The sequence below is a fragment of the Pygocentrus nattereri genome, chromosome 3 (assembly GCF_015220715.1).
Source record: "Pygocentrus nattereri isolate fPygNat1 chromosome 3, fPygNat1.pri, whole genome shotgun sequence".
NCBI classification, from domain to species: domain Eukaryota; kingdom Metazoa; phylum Chordata; class Actinopteri; order Characiformes; family Serrasalmidae; genus Pygocentrus; species Pygocentrus nattereri.
Window position 1 is genome coordinate 21,191,652 of NC_051213.1, and position 22,271 is coordinate 21,213,922.

At 37.4% G+C, this 22,271-nt stretch overlaps 3 protein-coding genes across 3 annotated transcripts; all 3 read right to left on the bottom strand.

The window, feature by feature from the left end:
• Positions 1–1,201: 1,201 nt before the first annotated feature.
• Positions 1,202–3,324, bottom strand: eif1b (eukaryotic translation initiation factor 1B). Its single transcript, XM_017700341.2, has 4 exons — positions 3,085–3,324; positions 2,018–2,181; positions 1,803–1,904; positions 1,202–1,520 (listed from the first exon to the last, which is right to left on the bottom strand). Exons 1-4 carry the CDS (start codon positions 3,113–3,115, stop codon positions 1,476–1,478), a joined length of 342 nt encoding a protein of 113 aa, XP_017555830.1. The 5' UTR covers positions 3,116–3,324; the 3' UTR covers positions 1,202–1,475.
• A 2,748-nt stretch (positions 3,325–6,072) lies between these two features.
• On the bottom strand, positions 6,073–9,655 carry irgq1 (immunity-related GTPase family, q1). The gene is made up of 3 exons (XM_017700340.2): positions 9,402–9,655; positions 8,084–8,815; positions 6,073–7,776 (listed from the first exon to the last, which is right to left on the bottom strand). Exons 1-3 carry the CDS (start codon positions 9,410–9,412, stop codon positions 7,047–7,049), a joined length of 1,473 nt encoding a protein of 490 aa, XP_017555829.1. The 5' UTR covers positions 9,413–9,655; the 3' UTR covers positions 6,073–7,046.
• Positions 9,656–14,528: 4,873 nt separating this feature from the next.
• On the bottom strand, positions 14,529–18,941 carry LOC108428914 (anionic trypsin-2-like). Its single transcript, XM_017700295.2, has 5 exons — positions 18,834–18,941; positions 18,323–18,476; positions 17,226–17,485; positions 16,612–16,748; positions 14,529–14,808 (listed from the first exon to the last, which is right to left on the bottom strand). The coding sequence occupies exons 1-5, from the start codon at positions 18,868–18,870 to the stop codon at positions 14,659–14,661; spliced, it is 738 nt and encodes a 245-aa protein (XP_017555784.1). The 5' UTR covers positions 18,871–18,941; the 3' UTR covers positions 14,529–14,658.
• Positions 18,942–22,271: the final 3,330 nt, after the last annotated feature.

Below are 22,271 nucleotides of genomic sequence, written 5' to 3' on the forward strand. Positions count from 1 at the left end.
GAAAGTGAACTGTTGTAAGGCTATATACAACTGTATGACAAAAATTGTAACCCCCCTTCCACATAACTGTTTTAGCATTCTTACAAACCATTCAAACAACTCAGATTTTAGGTCATTTGTCAAATGCTCATAAAGAATCAAATCTTTCCAATGAAAATGTTCAAAGTTTTTCTAGAAAATTCTTTATTTGATCCACAAGCAATTATTTAGCTCTGGAGCGTATAATCTTAGTTGCAAAGGATTGGGGTGGCAGCAGATTTTCCTTATAACCAAGTAGGAGCACACCCAAATACACGTTTGATCAACTGGTCTCTGTCTTCAACAACTGTTCATGTGTGTTTCTGCTTTGTTGGACCTGCAGCCACACTGACACACTTTGCAAATGAGATTAGGCACTCTTGTTGAACAGTTACTTTAAGCACACTCAGTTTGTTTCCTGTAATTATATTTAAGTTTTATTTACACTCATATACACGTTCACCACTTCTACAGCCAAGTTTGTCAGATTCCTCAAATGATAGTCTCCAGCAGTAATTCTGTTCAAGTTAAATGAGCACACATAGCGCAGAAACAGAAGAAACACAACCAACCTCTTAAGACAGGAGTTAAAACAGACAAGACACTGCATTTTCCAAGAACTACCTGACTGAATCTGTAGTGCAGAAGGTGAAAACTCACAAGACAGCCTTTACCACACTAGACACAGCTCAGGCACAAATTATTGTACCAACCTTTACTCTGGAAAACTGCCTTCTTGCAGAATCAGTCATGTTACAGTTGCTCTAGCCAACTAATCCCTTTAAAAAGTCTTGACTAGCTGGATCAGGCGCATTAATATTGGCTGGGAAAAAGGATTGTCCGTGTCCAAGCCTGTAAAACATTTTTTACAAACCAAATTAGAATACAGGCCATGTGAAAACTGTCCATCCACTTTGGACAAGGGCAGGAAAGTGGCCAAATTGCCTAAATGAACCATAAGCCACAATACTAAGCAATTTGCCTTCATTTTAAAGTGGACAGTAATGCTAAAGATACAGGGATTAGGGATGAGCATTCAGTAAACCTTAGCAGCTGGGTGCAGTTTGAGCCATAACTTCTAAACTGCCCTGTATTCAAGTCATTCTCCAACTGTCTCACAAATCTGCCCATTTTATTCATAATCCTAACTTTGAGAGATTAAAGAATTAAAGATGCTGGTAAAAAGTGTGCCAAAATCATATGGTTTTATTGAGTCTTGAATAGAAATACTTAGCTGAGCACAACCATCATAATTTGTTACAGTCAACACCTAAGTCAGTCCCTGAATGGAAGCAGTCATACACTTATCAAAATATCTTAACTTGGAATACTTATAAAAACTTTTATACAGTCATTCATTTTGACAGCCATGTCACGGTCAGACAATTTTAGAGCCCTAATTATGTGTGGTGTCCTAAAAACTGCTGTAGTCTTGATCCTCTGGCAAGTCCATCACTTTAGAATCCATGGACCTTCAACTGCTCTTCCTTTACAATGTTTATCTGTAGAGGGGGAGAAAGAAAAAAGTCAGCACTTCCAAAATACAGCTAATGCTTTAACACAGGGGTGGCAAACAGCAGGCCTGGAGGGCTGTTCCCAGCAGAGTTTGGATATTTCCCTGCTCTAACACCAATTAAACCAAACAGAAGGCCAAACTAAAGCAGTGAGCTGCTAGGTTGCATGAGGTGCATAAGCAGGAAAACCCAACACTGCAGGACTCTAAACCTCTAGGACTGGAGTTCACCACCCCTGCTATATTACAACTAAAAGATAAGGAAATTTACCTCAAGGAGAAACTGGCAAATGTTTTTTCTTTGGTCTCCCTGCAACTGGATAACTTCCCCGTACTCCGGATGTTCAATCACAGTACCATTGCAGGCAAATTTCTGTGAAACAGCATCATCACAGTGAAGACCAAAACTAAGGCTACAGATCAGTCATTTCAAGTGTTATTTAGTAAGACATGGTAAGTCCGTGTCCACAAGCACTGTTAAAATACCTTTTTGAACGCTTTCACCAGCTTTTTCTTGTCATAATCATCCGCAATTCCCTGTACTGTAGTAAGAGTCTTGCGCCCGTTTCGTTGTTGAATCCTTATGTGGATTTTATCCTCTGTCCCCGCCGGGAGCAAGTTGTCACCCTTAGTTGCATCAGCAAAGGGATCTAGAAAAACAGGGCACAAGCAACACGTCCATCATTAACGTTAAACAAAAGCAAAGACTAAATATACACTGCTCAGCGCGATATCGGTATTTTAACGTGTAGCTCAAACACTCTGCCCAAAGTGACCCTCAACGAGAAAATGAGAGGAATCAGTGTGTTTATAGACCTTTGTGAAGAAAGCGTATACCAGTCTTTTAAAGGCCAATTTAACAGTAATTTAAGTGTTAAAATGCGTGACAATCTCAAAATCATTCAAATGTGAGTGGATCCATTATCCAGTCTTTGTGCATCATCGTCCAAACACTTTTGCAAATGGCTAAAGACAACTTGCTAGCTTAGCTTGCATAACTGCAACTGCAGTTAACGTTAGCTAGGTTAGCAAGTTAGCTGTGATTTGAGCAGCCATCAAGTCATGCTAGCCACCCATGTACTCCTTGGTGTAGAGCATTAGCGAGTTATTTTACTAACAGATGTCGAGATATTAAGCGAAATAAAGTGTCTAAATGCTGCCCCACAGCAAAGTAAGTTATCGCCCTCACTTGCTAGCTGGCTAACTAGCTAGCTTAGCTAAGTAAGCTAAAGGAGTCCACCGCCCAAAGTAGCAACAGCTAACTAGCTTACTACTGAAACCAGGTTGATCTATTGCTATGGTTACCTTAAAACGTCCACAAAATCAGCGGCCGTGGTTTTTACAACAGTAGAGTTTTCTGGCCAACCATATTTGAACAACTATAGCTAATAAAACAAAGTAAAACGAGCTGGTTCGACGCGCTGCTCGTTGCTCTAGCTAGCTGTTGAGTTCAGGTGGCTCTTTCTCTCGGTTGTTATTGTTCAGTAGGCCAGCGCTCCGGAGATAACCACAGCCAACTGCCCCAGTGATGTGTTCAGATCGATACAACTTACCGAAAGACTGGAGGTTCTGGATAGAGGACATGCGATATTAGGACGATAACGTTGATGGGCGAAAGATTTCGGCGCTTGATGCCGTCTGTTTTGCTAAGAGTATTGGCTTAGCTAAGCCTAAAGCTCTGCCAGCAACAAAGACGAAAAGAAAGGCCTAACAGACTGACGCAACCTCCAGCGCTGACAGGCTACAGCAGCACACACCACAGAGCGCCGGCTGGAAAAGAATAGAGATCAGCGCGCACACAGCTTAAGACCCCTGCAGTGAAGCTCAGTGGAGGACAGGCAGAGGCGGGGTTTAGGTCCTCTGCTCTGTTCATCTACTCAACCGATTGCCTGTTAGTCTTTTCATTAATGAACTTGGAACCAGAGGTGCGTAAAGCAGCCGTAAGTCACAGTCGATATATTATATATTTATTGCCCATTTTATATGCCCCATTTACCATATAGGTGCACTTTGTAGTTCTACAGTTACAGACTGTACTGAACCTTTTTCTCTGCATACTTTGTTAGCCCCTTTCTCTGTCCACTCTATTAGACACTCCTATTGCTGTCCACTCTATTAGACACTCCTATTACTGTCCACTCTATTAGACACTCCTATTGCTGTCCACTCTATTAGACACTCGTGTTGCTGTCCACTCTATTAGACACTCCTGTTGCTGCAGTTTGTGACCATTGATGAAGGACTAGGGCATGAATAACACAAACTGTGCAGCAACAGTTTGTGAAGGAGTAGAGCATAATCAACAATCTGTTGCTGCACATTTTGTGTTATTCATGCCTTAGTACTTCATCAGCGGTCACATGACGCTGCCCTCAGGATGCTGTATACAAATCCATCCATCCATCCATCCATCCATCCAAGCCGCTTCTCCGTCAGGGTGGCGGGGGGATGTTGGAGCCTATCCCAGCGGTCATCGGGCGGAAGGCAGGATACACCCTGGACAGGTCGCCAGTCCATCGCAGGGCCTATATACAAATCAGGTTGAAAAAAATTATATCCGCATTAAATAACATCGTTATTAGATTAAATTACTAGTACATCCAGCACCTATTAGCATATTTACTTACATTTGTTGAGCTCTGTATCTATCGAAAAAAAAATCTCCATTTTTGTTGTTTTTCAGTTCAGTTTCAACCTGTTGCCCATTACACAGTTTGTAAATTCCCCAGTGGGACAAAAACAAAACGACCCAAAACGACGTGGAAAATATCCAGAATATTTTCCATTGACCTGCATTAAAAATATATTTTTGCTTCTCCTGTAAAGTTACCATTTTGTATATATATATATATATATATATATATATATATATATATATATATATATATTGTGTGTGTGTGTGTGTATAAAACAAAATGATAAATCTTTGCAAATCACCTACATTTTAATAAACACTAAAGCAACATATACTTGTTCGATGTGAATAAAGAAATGATATTTTTCTGAGAAAACAGCTGTTTTTACCAACTTTAAATTCAACAGCAAGACACACCACTTGATTTTTTTTGACAGAATATAACAAACAAAAATAACAATGAACAGTCTGGAGGAATGGACTTTTATAGTACTAAATGTATAAACAGCACTCCCTTTAGTCACAAATGATCAGGAGTGTAGTTTTATTTTAAATGTTAATGTTAACCTGAAACCAAAATTGATCTCTTTAACCTTCTTAGTTTACATCCTTGATGATTCATCATTCATCTTATCACTTAAAAGACAAAATGTTTGATTTCCCATAATCTTTGATTGAAAAACTGGGATGGGTGCATGGCCACCTTCCGTTTTCCATCACCTTTTTTTATCAACACTCTATAAGTGTTTGGGAACTGAGGAAACCAGTTGCTGTAATTTTGAAAGTGAAATGTTTTCTCCTTCTTGTTTGATATAGAATTTTGGCTGCTCAACAGCTCAGGGTCTCCTTTGTTATATTTTCATAAAATGCCATGTTTCCAGTGGTGACAGGTCTGGACTCCAGGCAGGCCAGTTTAGCACCCCGACTCTTTTAATATGGAGCAATGCTGTTGAAATACATGCAGAATGTGCTTTGACACTGTCTTGCTGAAATGAGCAAGACCTTCCTTAAAAAAAGCCATCATCTCGATGGCAGCATATGTTGCCAAATATCATTCAGCATTAACAGTGCCTTTACACATGTGCCAGTCACCCATGCCATGTGCTCTAATGCTCCCCTATACCATCAAAAATGCTGGCTTTTGAACTGTGCACTGATTACAAGTTGAATGGTCTTTAGACCAGAGGACACAGTGTCCATGATTTCCAAAAAGAAATTCAAATGTTTATTGGACCACAGGACACTTTCCCACTTCCCCTTAGTCCATTTTAAATGAGACTGGGCCCAGAGAAGGCAGTTGTGTTTCTGGGTGGTTGATATATGTTTTCCTCTTTGCATTTCAAGTTTTAACTTGCATTTGTGGATGCAGCGATGAACTGTGTTCACAGACAGTGGTTTTCAGAAGTGTTCTTGAGTCAATGCAGTGATTTCTACTGCAGAATCATGTCTGTTTTTAATGCAATGCTGTCTGAGGGCCCAAAGATGATGGCTAGCAAATACCTTTTTTTTGGCCTTGTCTCTTGCATACAGAGATTTCTCCAGAATCTCTGAATCTTTTAATAATATTATGTACCATAGATGATGAAATCTCCAAGTTCTTTGCGAATTCACATTGAGAAACTCTTGAATGGTTACATTATTTGCTCATGCAGTCTTTCATAGAGTTGTAAACTCCTCCCTATTTTTACTTCAGAAAGACCGAGCCTCTCCGAGATGCTTTTTTTTACCCCATCATGTTACTGACCTGTTGCTAATTAAATACCAGGTGTTTTTTTCTAGCATTACACGACTTTACCAGCCTTTTGTTGCTCCACCCTAATTTTTTTGGAACGTGTTGTTGGCAGCAAATTCAAAATGGGCACATATTAAAAAAACAAACAAACAAAAAAAAAAAAAAAAACCTTTATCAGTTTCAACATTTGATGTTATTTAACTACATCACCATGTAACAGCATGGAGGGAAAAATAATATGAATAAATAATATCAAGTTTTACCACTCTCTCTAAAACCACCTCTCACTGAGCAAATCGTTCAGTTAGCTCAGAGACTCTCATTTCACTCTGAAATGGTAACAGAGGGAAATGTGCTTCTGATTGACACTGACTTTAACCAGTACATAGTATATCAATAATATAAATAACAACATTAACAACAGCATATTTAGACACATCATGTATCATACTGGATCTTTGTTTTGGCTTCATCATGACAGAGGAAGGGAGTGATGATTACTTTTAGTGAAGGGCTGAATCTTCTCGGCAGAATACAAACCCTGACCACTCAGACTTAGCAAACCATTTAGTTCAATGCTGTGTGTTGTCTGAACAACAGCTTAAAGAAAGCAAAAAATACACAATAAAATAATTAAGAATCAAGTTGATTTTAAAAAAGAAAGAAACCCAAGAACATGACTGGGGTGACTCTAAGGTCATCAAAAATACAGTAATGCTTCCTGTGATGAGGTAATGTTTTCCAAAGGAGAGATCAGAGTGTGCATGTGCAGTTTTCAAGAGATATTTTGTTCTTGCCACATTGACATGATATAGTTCATTTGAATTCCTTAGTTCTTCTCAAATATATATATATATATATATAGAAAAATATAAAAATAAATGTATAAAATGCAATAAGGTAATACACTGATCAGTCAATTTCTGTATGAGACTTTAGACAATAAAGGAACTGCAGTTTTGTCCATTAGGTGGTGGCAGAGTCATTTTTTCACCCTGAATGTCTCAATCCTCAGAAATAAGGGTAAATTATAACATTTTATTATTTGAAATCTTGTCTTTGTCATATGCTGATTGCACACAAATGAAAATAAATGCTTTCAAAATATATTGCACTCTCACAGAAAACAACACATCAGCTAAAATCAGCTACAATATTTGACAAGTGTGGGATTCTTGTTTCTGTCTGACAATTCTAGCAACATAATATGCAAAAGCACTTGTCCTTATTGTGTCCAGGTCACTTCTCAACACACTCTCCAAACTGAAAAAGTCAAAGGAATTTGTGTCCAAACTGTTTATAAGAAACAGCTGTGATTGGGTAGCTTCTGTGATATGCAGCTCTTTAGCACACTGTGCTCGAAGCCCATCCAGAATCTCAGTCTCAGAACAGCACAAGTCTTCTTTCACCTGCAAATGCAAGTCAACCTTTGTCTGAACAAAGTGGTAATGCTTCTTTAACTCTCTTACAGTTCTTGCGAGTTCTATGTGAGCGGTCTTCTGCCAGTCAGATACAATAATGATATAGAAATCAAAATTATCCAAAATTTGCTTCTCCTTCAGTAAGTTATCCATATCTCTCTCTGTTCCTGACACATGCCAAAATCTGATATCCGGGTACTGAGGACTCGTTGCTGCGATCTTGGCATGTGCTGATCCCCTGGTGCCATTCTTCTGACCCGTTAGGGCATTTACCAGAGTAGTTGCCCCTGAACCTGTCTCCCCTAAAATAGCCACATCAAGTTGGAAGTGGCCTAGAGCCTCCAGTGCAGCTTTGACTTCCTCAGTTCCATCTATCAAGTGTTTGGAGATTTTCTGTAGCTTGTGAAGGTCCTTTTCTTTCATTTTCCCACTCTTTAAAGCATGGCATTTTATGGCCCTAATATGAAAAAGAGAGCGAGAGCATGAGAAATCAACACTTTTCCCAAGCTAGATAAGACTTATTTGTATAGTACAGTTAGTGCAGTTATATGCAAAAGTAGGTGCACTTCCTCAAATTACATTTTGTTGTTTTTATTTTTAAAGTGAATGTAAGTAAATCCTTACAAAGAACTCTCATCTGCAGATATAATGCACAATCACTTTCTTTGTGTTTCTTTGCTGAATTTAAAACATTTGTTGAACAGATTGCTGAGTATTCTGAACAGAGAGAGAGATGGTCAGAGAAATGGTCAGAGAATACTCACGTTGCTTTCCTCCCAGGTGCAGTGGACAAATTGGCGATGAAAATGGGGAAAATATCTCTTTTGAGCTCTGGTGCCACTTTCTCAAGGGTGTCCTTTAGGTTCTGCATGTCATAGCTCTGAGTGTTATGGCTCGACACTAAGAATACTGGGACATTAAGGTTTTTTTCACATAGATATTTCAAACATTCATCTCTCATCTCCCTCAAGGCATTGATTTCACTGAACCTGTGTTTTTTACTCTGTAAAAGCAAGTCATTGTCTACTTTTGTCCTGACAACATAAAGTGGCTTCTTCCGTTTTTGAATTTCATCAATCAAAAGCATATTGTTTTCTCTGAATCTCTCAGATGTCACTACAATGAACATGTCATATAGGTCAAAGTTCATTGTCTCCACATATCTCTTTGATATAAAAGTAGGTGTTCCCATCCCAGGAAGATCCCACAGCCTTACATGAGGATTATTTGGATAAAGGTACATCGCAGGTTCCTTTGTGGTCTCCACAACTCCTGTCGGTGCAGCCTCTTCATCGTCATGGTCCAGTCCAAGGAGTGCATTAATCAGTGAAGATTTCCCTGAGCCTGAATCTCCCGTCACCGCTACATCCATCTTAAACCGAACAAACACGTCCAGGAGATTCATAATCAGATGGGGGATTTTTTCTGGGTTCACAGACTGTAATGCCTCTTTGATTTTGTTGATGTGTTCTTCTGGGATCTTTTGGACCTTCATACTAAACCAAATTGAGGACAAAATGAGGACAGTTCACATACAGCCGACATACAATCTGATTTCCAAAGTGAACATTCCACATTAGTAATTTTTCAGTTCTGAGTGAACGGTAAGCAGTGAATTTTCCCCTCATTCTTTTTAAGCCTATACAATCCGTTGGGGAACAGGACTAATGTCAGAAAACAAAGATGGGAATAGTTCTTAGTTTACCTTAGAATATATGAAAGACTAAAAAAAATTCACTCTATTTCATTCTCTGTTTACAGTCGTAGAGATTAGAGATTGTTGTCAGTGAAAATTACATAATAAAAAAATAGACATCAAAACGTTTGTAGTACAGAATGTAATATTCCAGGAATATAATATAATAATAAAGGCTACGAAACAAAATGTCTTCTAAGAAGGACTGCAGGTCAGTCGAGAAAGTGAAAAGAGAAAAGAAGAGAAAGAGGCACAGACCGCATAGCTGATCTTCCACTCATGGTCTTTACTTATATATCATTATTTCCACAATTAATCAACTTAAACTAATTAATCGACAGTTAAAATGAACTCCATCTTTAAAAAGAGCTGACTAGTCTACTCACCCGTCCTCCATGTTAGCAGGTTAGCTACTGGACGTTAAAAGCGAAAGTAGGTGGAAACTATCCACAGAACAAAGGGCTTCGTCCTCTTTATCTCAGTTAAACACTGCATGTATGTAACAGTGAGGCAGAGAGTCCCAAAAGTGGCCCAGACACTCTCGACGAATTAACACACTTCTGTATGGAGCGCTACTGTTTCTGCTCTCCTTCTCTCTCTGTCTGTCTGGCCGAACTGAAGCACTGACAGGACGGGCTCTCTGACGCTGACGCACCGAATACCTGACTCCGCAGATTCGCGACTATCCCCCGATTTAATTTTCTCAGCTTTTTCCTTGATGCGTCATTATTCTCATTCACGTTCAGAAGATGGGTTTATTATTCATAAGTTGTGTGTATATATATATATATATATATATATATATATATATATATATATATATATATATATATATATATATATATATATATATATATATATATATATTTTTTTTTTTTTTTTTTTTTTTTTTTTTTAAATATATGCTCATTCCAAATGAATTCCAAAAAGTTGGGACAGGAGGATGTTTACCACTGTGTTACATTAGTTTTTCTTTTAACAGCACGCAATACTCGTTTTGGTATTAAAGACACAGCCATGCTAGATGCAGTTTTAGCAAAGTAGTGAGTCTCGACCCATCCTTGCTCATAAAAGACAAGGCTTTTACTGGATGCTGTATTTTTATTTAATTTTTTTTTTGGTGGTTTTAGTTGTGAATTGCCACGTCCTAACTGTATTTTTTGAATGAGTTATGACCATTGATTTCAGAATAAGCATAGTTTCATAAAAGTTAAAGATAAAGCAAAACATTATATATTATACATTATACATTGTCTTTGTACTGTTTTTAATTAAATACATGTTAAAGCATGTTTATAATTCACTGCTTTCTCTTTCCCTTGTCATTTTAGCTACTGTCCTATTTTTTTTCAACATCGAAAGTTGACACAGCAATGAAGGTTGAGTATGTTTTTAGCAGCATACCTTTAATGGGAGCCCTACCTGCTGGAGGAATTTCTCTGGGCACAATATATCATCTACTGAGCAAAGGACTGAAACAGATGGCAGATGATGGCAAAGCAGTGCTGAAGGTGGCAGGATTGGAGTAAGAAGTATGATGTCAACAAATTATAACTACACAGCATTTTATGCCATGCTAGATGCATCATTTGTTAAGAATACGTTTTTTTTTTGATGACCTTTGATTAATATGGAAATGGTGTGAGGGTTTTAGTTTAGTTAACTGCATTAATCACTGATGGGGATGTGGCAATTTGCGTTACATTATGATTGTAATACTTAGTTTTTAACTTTTTAATACTTGCAGAAGCTTCTTTTTACCTGTTCCCAACTGATTCCGGCTTTATCTTACATTAACTAATATTCATTAAACATACTGGTCTTCATGAATCTGCCGTTGTTTCAAGTTGGACAATGAATGATTACTGAAAAAGATTTTTTTTATAACTTTGTGACATTTGGGAAGTAATTTTGGATGTAAGTAGTTAATATTGTCTACATACTATGATTATTAATCTATCAAGAATTACTCAACAAAATTCTACAGGTTCACATGCTAACAAAAGTTCAGTAGAATTATCTTAGAGGTGTTCAGTTCAAAAACTGCAATGAACAATGAAATATGAAAGTATAGCTGGTTGCAGTCTGTATTGTTGTAATGGAGTTGATCTGTAATATAAAGTAAAATGATACAAAACTATCTTAATCAAATGTGTGACTCTTGTTTATGCATTTTATAACAAAAAAAAATTGCACATACTAATCTTCTTCTATTGGGATGCATTTAAATGAATTAGCACAACTTTGCAATAAAAGTGAAGGGTTATGACAAATGTCATTTCTAATTGCATTTGAGTTGTACTATTCTTATAAGAAAACATTAAGGTTAACATATCATAACACGTCACAGTTGCACAACTTGAAATACAGGTCTTCTGGAACAGGTTGTTCATGTAAATGCAAAGGGTTGAAAACAAACACAGTCTTGTCATCTAATGTTCCAGGTTGTTCAACACATTCTTTAAGGTTCTCTGCCTTTTTAAAAAGCTTTGTTTGGCACAGCAATCAGAAAAATCTACCAGGTTTAATACAGAACATACAGAACATACCTGATGTGCTATTAAGCCTCAAAAGTATAGATTTTATCAATGATATAAATTAAATTGCATATTATCATTATCGCTATTTTTATGACAAGCTAATATAAATTGTTGACTTTTTATAAAGATTAATGACCATGGGTAGGAAACTTCATGTGACTCTCTTTGCCACAGCACAGCATTATCACTACTGAAGGTACTCCTCTGTTTAGCCAAAATGGCATGCAGGGCTGAAATGTAAAGCATTGCCTTTGCATTATCACATGGAGGTATGTTAATTTACTAGAGCAGGGGTCCCCATTCCTGGTCTTGGAAACCTCCCACCCTGGAGGGTTCAGATCCAACACACCTGGCTGTAATATCCAGATGCCCCTGAAAGCCTTCATCACCTGGATCAGATGTATTAGATTTGGGTAAACTCTTCCAGGTGGTAGATATCCAAGACCGGTACTGAGCATCCCTGCGCTACACTCTCAGAAAACAATGTACAAAACTGTACCCCCTTGTCACTGGGGTGATACCCTCAAGCGTACATCTCAGTGCCTTTAGTCAGGGAAAATAATTGTGGCATAATATATTGAAATAATATTTTCTTCATAATTGGCATCTTTTCAGACTCCTGTTTAGATTAAAACAACTTTATGCTAAAGAACTTCACACAGTAGCACAAGTCTTCAGCAGCATAGAGTCAATACTGTGTACAAAAGCCCTGTGGCTTTGTACTGGTAGACTTTCCTTAGTCTTAGTCCCAGATTTTGCTGCTCTTTATGATTCCTTTGTGAAGCCACCTTGGGTATGGGACATGCTCTGTTTAAACAGAATAAAGAAATCAGTAATATATATATTTTTTTTCAATCCGATTGGAAACAAACTTTTGGAATTAATTGCCTGCTCAGCACACAATGACACAAAAATGACCCTTTTGGGTCATGGCATAGGTTACTTGACTGAATAAACATTTCCTGTCTTTAAAAGTTTTTCAACAGTGTTCTTTGAAGCATTTGTAAATAAGATATTCTTGCATAGTCGCTCATATAGACCACTTCATTTCACACAGGTGTTTTGTTGTAATAACAGTTTGACACTCACTGTCACTACATGTCAAGCAAAACCAGTAATTAAATGGCTCCTTTCTGTTCTTGAGCACATCTGACGATAATGAGAAATAAAGCAGGCAACATGGTGGCGTGGTGGGTAGCGCTGCCTTCTCGCAGTATGGAGGGCCTGGGTTCGATTCCCTGGCTGCCCTTTCTGTGTGGAGTTTGCATGTTCTCCCCATGTCTGTGTGGGTTTCCTCTGGGTTCTCCAATTTCCTCCCACAGTCCAAAGACATGCAGTTAGGCCAATTGGACATGCTACATTGCCCCTAAGTGTGAGTGTGATTGTGTCTGTCTGCCCTGCGATGGACTGGTGATCTGTCTAGGGTGTCTCCTGCCTTCCGCCCAATGACTGCTGGGATAGGCTCCAGCACCCCCCTGTGACCCTGAGGGAGAAGCAGCTTAGAAAATGTATGTATGTATGTAGAAATGAAGCTTTGGGATTAAACAGGTAAACATTTTGCTATATCAGCACCTTACAGTGTGCAAAAAAAGCAGTTTGGAAAGTTTATCCAGACTGAAAACCTTTGGGATGCTCTTCAAACTAGTTTGTTCAAAGATTGGTTTCTCCCTCCTTAAAAGTCATTAAATTAGTGATACGTCAGCATATGTCAAAGAAAAAAAAAGTGTGGAGCTTTAAGCCTTGGTATTGTACAGCACTGTCATATGAGTAGTCTATGTCTTATTTACATGTGCCGTGTGGTCTTGATGTTGTGCTGATAAGTTATAAATCTGAGAAGTTCTTCTTGATTTTATTGTTATATCATAGACCTTACAATGTGGACACCTGTGAAATTTTAGGGGCTAACTCACTGATCCATTCCTGACTGCACTACACTGTCTTGCAGTTGGACTGAATATAGTCTCACAAACTAGACTTCTTCCTGTAGTACTTCCTGTGAGCAGAGAGTCAGAGGCTGAGACTGAATGTCACCAACAATTCTACACACTTTTTCACACACTAACTTGTTTCCTGTGTTCATGATTAGCATCTGTAATCATATCCTTAAGTAACTTTTGGAACCACTTTTGGTTTCAGGACATTTTAGTGGATGTTTCCTTATAGAACTAGTTTTGTAAATGAGGCTATAAGTGTAAAGACCTGTCATGAAATTTAGAGAACCACCCCATAATGTTCAAATTCAATGAAAGGTTCTTCCTAGAACTGTATGTTTGAGCCAAGAACAATTTAGCAACTAAGTAAGTAAGTAATTTAGTAACAACTTTGTTACTCATTACTCATTAAATTGTATTTCTAGAGATGAGAATTTGTTTAAGTTTAAGAACTCTAATATTGTGAATTGTATGGTTGTAATTATTTGGGCAACATCACTGCACTTATGATTGAAAGTCTATGGTACTTTGTTAAAATATCATTATGAAAGAAGAAATACGTAAATTACACATTTATAATGGGAAATAATGTACAAACATTAGGAACAGATATATTGTTACTGTCTTATTTCAGAAAAATGATAACTTGATACAAGATACAAAAGAAGGGGGAATAAATGCTCTTAAGGAGGTTAATAGAACAAGATTTTTTTTATAATAAATTTTTGGAGCATTTCAATTGATTCACTCATCATGGAATGAAAACAGTGAGATTTTTGTTCTGACAGCAACTACAAACTACAAAACACCAAAAACAGAACACAGTACATTTAAATGTGTGGCAATCTAGCGGCTGTAGAGAAGACTGTGAATTAAGGCCATCTAAAAAGTTCAATGTTAAAAATATATAATATGTATAATGTTGTACATCAATATGAATATTTGTACTGGATTTTTGGATGTACTGGAGTTTTTCTTATCGATACTAGAATGGAATTAGACATTTAGTTTCATGTTCATAACAAATTTATGAGACATACAGTTTAAGCTCTAAACATATTTTTCATTCATTGTTTATTGTTCCAAAAAAGTCCAGAAATGATTGTGTAAGACCAGATAAGTGCTATTTGTACAAAGGCATCTTATGGGGACCTCTTTGGTTGTCCAAAGTTCTAATAACTGTTAATAATTTCATGGATCCAAGGCATCAGAGCGCAGACTTTAGTGTAGACGCCAGGGTAATCAGGCTGAGCACAGCCATAACCCCATGACACAATACCCTGCAGCACACCATTACACACCAAAGGACCTCCAGAGTCACCCTAAGAGACAGAAATACAGAGAAAATCAGGTAACCAAACAATATATACACATACATTCATTCTGAGAAAACATTTGAATGTTAATACTTTTAGAGATGTGTTGATGATTCTTAACATCTTGACACAAGATCTTTAAGGACTGTGTCTTCATATTCTACATATTCAAATATTCTACTTTTTTTTCTTGTATCTTATCTTTTCATTCAAAAATCAGGCCCAGATGAACAATTCCTTCAATGGGCAGAGCTAAGATGCTGTAGGCTGCATTAGGAAAATATGCTGTCATATGGAAATATGTTGTCATAACATTTGAAATGTTAACTGCATTGACATTTTGGAAATGATGTACGGTATTTTAACAAAAAAAATGAAAATACATTTTCCATTTTTCAATGACCATAGTATACATATATAGGACTGATATACAACCCCAATTCCAATGAAGTTGGGACGTTGTGTAAAACATAAATAAAAACAGAATACGATGATTTGCAAATCTTTTTCAACCTATATTCAATTGAATACACTACAAAGACAAGATATTTAATGTTCAAACAAATAAACTTTATTGTTTTTTGGAAATATTCACTCATTTTGAATTTGGTGCCTGCATATTCCAAAGGGGCATCAAAAGACTGGGAAAGTTGAGGAATGCTCAAAAAACACCTGTTTGGAACATTCCACAGGTGAACAGGTTAATTGGAAACATGTGAATGTCATGATTGGGTATAAAGGGAGCATCCCTGAAAGTCTCAGTTTCAGCGTCAGCAAATAGTCCAACAGTTAAAGGACAACGTTACAATCTACAGTCCATAATATCATCAAAAGATTCAGAGAATCTGGAGAAATCTCTGCAAGTAAGCGGCAAGGCAGAAAACCAACATTGAATGCCCGTGACCTTCGATCCCTCAGGCGGCACTGCATTAAAAAACAACATCATTCTGTAATGGATATTACCACATGGGCTCAGGAACACTTCAGAAAACCACTGTCAGTGAACACAGTTCGTCGGTCCATCTACAATTGCAAACTCTGCCATGCAAAGCGAAAGCCATATATCAACAACACCCAGAAATGCTACTGGCTTCTCAGGGCCCGAGCTCATCTGAGATGGACTGACGCAAAGTGGAAAAGTGCCCTGTGGTCTGACGAGTCCATATTTCAAGCTGTTTTTGGAAATCATGGACGTCATGTCCTCCGGGCTAAAGAGGAAAAGGACTGTCCGGGTTGTTATCAGCGCAAAGTTCAACAGCCAGCATCTCTGATGGTATGGAGGTGTGTTAGTGCCCATGGCATGGGTAACTTGCACATCTGTGAAGGCCCCATTAATGCTGAAAGGTACATACAGGTTTTGGAGCAACATATGCTGCCATCCAAGCAACGTCTTTTTCAGGGACATCCATGCTTATTTCAGCAAGACAATGCCAAGCCACATTCTGCACATGTTACAACAGCGTGGCTTCGTAGTAAAAGAGTGTGGGTACTAGACTGGCCTGCCTGCAGTCCAGACCTGTCTCCCATTTAAAATGTGTGGCGCATTATGAAGCGCAAAATACGACAACGGAGACCCCGGACTGTTGAGCAACTGAAGTTGTACATCAAGCAATAATGGGAAAGAATTCCACCTACAAAGCTTCAACAATTAGTGTCCTCAGTTCCCAAACGCTTATTGAGTGTTGTTAAAAGGAAAGGTGATGTAACACAGTGGTAAACATGCCCCTGTCCCAACTTCTTTTTTTACACAACATCCCAACTTCATTGGAATTGGGGTTGTAAAAAATAATACAAGAAAACGTGACATACCTGACAGGCATCTTTGCCTCCCTCCAGATACCCAGCACACAGCATGGTATTTGTGATCATTCCAGGGTAGGATTTCTCACACACCTCCTGAGAGAGGATGGGCACATCTACACACTGGAGGTTGAATGGGTTGAACACTTAAAAAGGGAAAAACAGTAAAGTTTTACACTGTATGCAATTTGTGACAAACAAAACGTTTCATGAGTCCCATAGCATCACTTTCTGGTGGTTGCCAGTCATCTGCAACTACATAATTAACATGTTGTAAAATAATGAGGAAAAAAAGCAATTTCTATGGCAGTAAGAATTTATTTCCAATTTCCTAACATTGGAATATATACAAATTACATCAAGACAGTGAGTAGTGAATGTGATTATCTATGTCAATATGTTCATTGAACCATTTCCAAATGTCTCCTTCAGTATTATTTGTAGTTATTGTCTAACACCTGTTTTTGTTATGCAATTCTTAATTATATTAAATCCAATGAGCTGGTGATGGCATTTAAAAATGCAATGTCAGGGTACCTCTAAGAGAACATACAATATGCACCCAAAAGGACTCTTATGTAGACTGACATATTGTGGACTGATGATGAGGCAAATGTACTGACCTGAGTCTGAGTAGATATTGCCCCAGCCAGACACCACACACATGCTTCCAGGAGTTGGGCAGGTTTTGGGCAGATCAACGGGTTTCACAAACTCATTTACAGTGACAGGGTGAGCCAGCTTCATCAGCATGATGTCATGGTCGAGTGTCTGGTAGTTATAGCTTTGGTGCCAGTAGATGCTGTCCACAGCCATGTACTGCTCTGTTCCCTCATACTGCCAGATATGGTGTTCGCCCAGGATAACTATCTGGTAATATGGACTGAGTGATAGAAAGATATCAAAGTTATTTGATTTATTGAATTAATTAGCTTCAGTTTGCTTACATAAGTAGTAGACTGCCGCTATCTTTTTCTTTATACTATAGATCCAAGCACAACAGCTTTAAACACTTTTTAATGCATCACAGTGTTTAGCTTCAGCTTTTCTTCAATTTAAGGAAAAAATATACACTTTTTAAATAAACGCTCTTTTTAAGAAGCTTATAGTTCCATTGTTTCTCTAAACACTACACGAGTAAAACCCAAAAATTTGGGTTTACAATTGTCACGCATTTGACAAACTCTCAGACTGAGACGGACTTCATTTCCCAGTTTCCTCTGGGAGATCATGTGACATCGTAACTTCTTTCTGAAGCGGAGTCCGAGATGGACTCCAGTGCCCACAATCCAGTGGGGGATCACATGACTTCTGATGCTCACTCGCACACCTATCAGCGCTCATAGTCTCCAGAGTACTAAGTGGTTTCACCTGTGCATCAGACTGTCAGCTGATTAGAACAGCTTAGTATATAAGCCCGGGTGTAATTACGCGTTAGTGCTTTCTAGAGAGTTTACTGAGCGTTTATACTGATCGCATTTTCCTGCTTTTTGATCTTTGCTTCGTTTCCCTACTCTGCCTTTTGTCCTGGATATCTGATCTGTGTTTTGGAACCTTTTTTCCTGCTTTTTCAACCACGTCTTTTGCCTAGCCCTTTTGTTTTTGTCCCCTGGTGTTATGATCACCATTGTGATCCTTCTCCGTTTTTGCTATTGACCCATGCCTGTTGTTTGACCAATGTGTGTTTGGGGATGAGTGCTAAAATATTTGCAATACTTACTTCACCCAGCAGTGGGCAGCAGAGACGACCCACTGGTCATTGATGAGAGAGCCACCACAGAAATGATATCCAACATTCAAAGAGGCCTGCCAGGGCTGAGAGTGAGCCTTACACTCATACCCACCCACTATCTTATCATCCAGAGGGGCTGCAGCTGAGAGACAGAGAGAAATCATGTTAGGGTAATTAAATCATCATTAGCGACATGGCTATCCCAATACATTGAAACATTTTCACAATATACAGTATCACGATATGAGGTTCTTAAGTCTGATAAGAACAAGTAACATCACATAAAAAAAACTATCAAAACTCTAAATGTAATAATTTTTATTCATCATTTTGTATCCTGCACTGCACTAAATCCAATTTAACATGACAAATTTGTCTTTTTTTGTGATGAAACATATAGTTTGTGAGTGTTCTTTAGGTTCTCATGACATCCACGGTATGCTTAAAGTATTATTGTGATGAAATTTGATCGTTTAGATTATATTAATATCTTCCTTACCTGCAGCACCCAGAAGAGCTAACAATAAAATCTTCATGTTGCCTTCTGTTCGCCTGAGTGGATGCAGTGCCTTAGATCAGCTACATTTATAGCAGTGGTTTTATCTGCACACATGAGCACATAACTCTCTCTCTCTCTCTCTCTCACTCTCTCACTCTCTCTCTCTCTCTCTCTCTCTCTCTCTCTCTCTCTCTCGCGCTCTCTCTCTCTCGCGCTCTCACTCTTTCTCTCTTTACTTTATACCCTATTATACCTTGTCAAACATTTGGAAATAACCAGTGGGGTTAACTGAAAAGTAAGATTTAATGTTAACAGCCTTTGGGTTTGCAGTTTGCAACCGAATGGATTTTACTTTATTTATCTCAGTTCCAAAGATTTGAGTGCCCATAATAAAATTTCATGTTTTGTTTTTTTTTTTAAGTGGAAAATATGTGGCCAGTATAAAATCCAATGTATTAAATTCAGCAAATAAATAGAAATTGTGAAATAAAATTTTCAGAAATGTCATATTTAAGCATGTTTGTTGTAGAGAATGTATTAACTTATTTTCACTTTTATTTTTATTTTTCTTCATATTCACAGAAACCAAACAAAAATGTGAAAATGGTTATATTTGGAGATGTTTGCCTGTTTTATCATTATCATTGAAGTTTTATCCTTAATCCTACATTGCCACAGATGCTTGAATCTCAGCCTTGAAATCGACTATTTGTAGATGTTGAAATACACAGTCACTGAAATATGTTTTGCTGTTAATAAGTCTCATAATCAGCACAGCATATGGTTATTTTCACGCAGTATTTGGCGTTAACTCAAGGACAAATGATGACAAATGAGGTCTAATGATGGCAGCTACAAGGAGCAAAGCAGTACAAGTTAGGCATGGAGTTCACAGAACTGGGAAACCAACAAATGATAAGGCCAGACCACGTTCTGTGGTGGTAAAGTTTCTTAGGTTCAAAGATAAAACAACCATCTTAACTAACTCCAAATGGAAGCAACATTTACATCAGTGAGAACTATACAGAAGCTATGTGTCAAAAGAGGAAAGAACTTATTCCAGCAATTAGAGCCATAAGATATAGGGGAGAAGTAGCATACACCAAATATGGCAAACTAGTAGCCCATCCTCCCCCCAAAAAGAAAAGAATGAAAAGTATATACAGAAAACAAGAGGTGTAAGTCCAGCTGTATGTACATGAATCAGAACACATACACAGACAGGTAATTTGAAAAATTAAGAAGCACAGAAATATGAGGTATAACTGACAGGTACTGATCTATCAAATGTCATCCTTAAAATACCAAATGAGGGGCTGAATATAGCACACATTAATATATGAAGACTGAGAAATAAAGTTAAAATAATATCTTAGGCAAGATAAATAACTCATTGCCATCTTTTATTGAGATAGAGGGCTCTTTCTTAACCAAACCAGGAAAAATGGCAAATTATTTCAATGATTATTTTATAAAGAAAATAGGCAATCTTCAAAACAAGATGAGCAATACAATCAGTGAACAGGCATGTGTAAACAGTAAAGAGCTAATTGTGAAAAAAAAAACTTCATATTAAAAAAAACGTCATGTTACTGAGGAAGAGGCTGAACATATTATAAGAACTATACAAAATGAGAAAACATCCAAGATTGATCATCTGGATGGGAACTATTAAAAGTTGCTGCAAAACATATAACTAAAGCACTTTGCTCTATCTTCGTTTAAGCGTAAAAAAGGGTATATATACAAAACTGTGGAAGGAAGCGAAAAATCATCCTATTGCCAAAAGACAAAAAAAGCTTCCTTTATGGACCTAATAGTCGATCTATAAGCTTGTTTCCAGTTTTAGGAAAACTGTTAGAGAAACTGATGACATCTAGATTGCAAAGCTACTTCTTGGAAAACAGTTTAATTATACATTTTCAGTGTGCTTATAGGAAAGGACATTAAACATGTACAATATTAATACAGATGAACGATGCTTGGTTAAAAAAAACTGGATGGAAAAAAGATTGTCAGAGCATTACTTTTAGACCTGAGCGCTACTATTGATATGCTGAATCATGATCTATTATTAAAGAAGCTAGCCTATTATGGGCTGGAATCAACAGTTATAGCTTGGTTTCAAAGAGCATGGTATCTCTTAGATAGAAGACGAAATGTTTTCTGTAGCGGATGTCTATCAAAGAGTAAAAGGGTAAATCTAGGAGTACCTCAAGGAAGTTGTCTTGGCCCATTATTATTTCGATATATATAAACGATCTGCCTTTAGTATTGAACAGAGCCAGACTGCAGATGTACACTACTCTGTATGCAGCAGCCAGGACAGTAAAGAATCTTTAAAAAAATGAAGAATTAAAGATAGTGGTAAACTGGATTGAAGGCAATCAACTTATACTGAATATACAGAAAACAAAAAGTATAATAATTGGGTTCAAATCATCACTGAAGGGAGAACCAAAGTTAACATTCAATATAGGCAAAGAAGAAATAGTGCAAGTTCAAGAGGTTAAACTCTTAGGTGTTACAATTGACAACAGATTATTGTGGTCAGAACATATTGAGAACATAATTTAAAACAAGGGAAGTGTCTTAACAGTAATGAGGAGATGTGCAACGTTTTTAACACTGAGGTCACTAAAACTAGTGTCAGATTCACTGGTACTATGTAATTTAGATTATTGTGCTGCAATCTGTTCAAATGCAACAAAGCAAAATCTGACACAACTACAAATAATGCAAAATAAGGCAATAATTACATTAAATAATAATGATAATAATAATTACATTAAATAATAATAACAATAATAATAATAATTACATTACAATGTCCATATAGGACCTGTCCAGGGTGTATCCTGCCTTCCGTCCGATGATCACTGGGATAGGCTCCAGCACCCCCCGCAACCCAGAAGGAGAAGCGACTTAGAAGATGTGTGTGTGTGTGTGTGTGTGTGTGTGTGTGTCCATATAGAACCAACATAAATTAAATGCATCATAAACTCAAATGGTTAAAGGTTGAAGACAGGTGTAAGATGATTCCTACTCGACTTGATTAAAAATACTTATAAACAAAAATATCCAACAGATCTCTTTGATAAACTGGAGCAAGTGAAATGTAGAGAAACTAATATAACAAGATATGCGACAAAAAATATTTAAAATTACCCACAGCAAAAACTTGCTACATGTGTTGAACAGTAATTTACTGAGCCTTAAAGGTTTACTGAGCCTTCCCCACTGGTCTCACTGCTTATAATTGATATATATATATATATATATATATATATATATATATATATATTTTTTTTTTTTTTTTTTTTTTTTTAAACAAATTTAGAGATCAGTTAAGTACATAGGTCCTTGACAGCTGGAACAACACTATGATGGAGTGGGCAGGAATGTAGGCATTTACCAGAATATATTCAACTAAAGTTT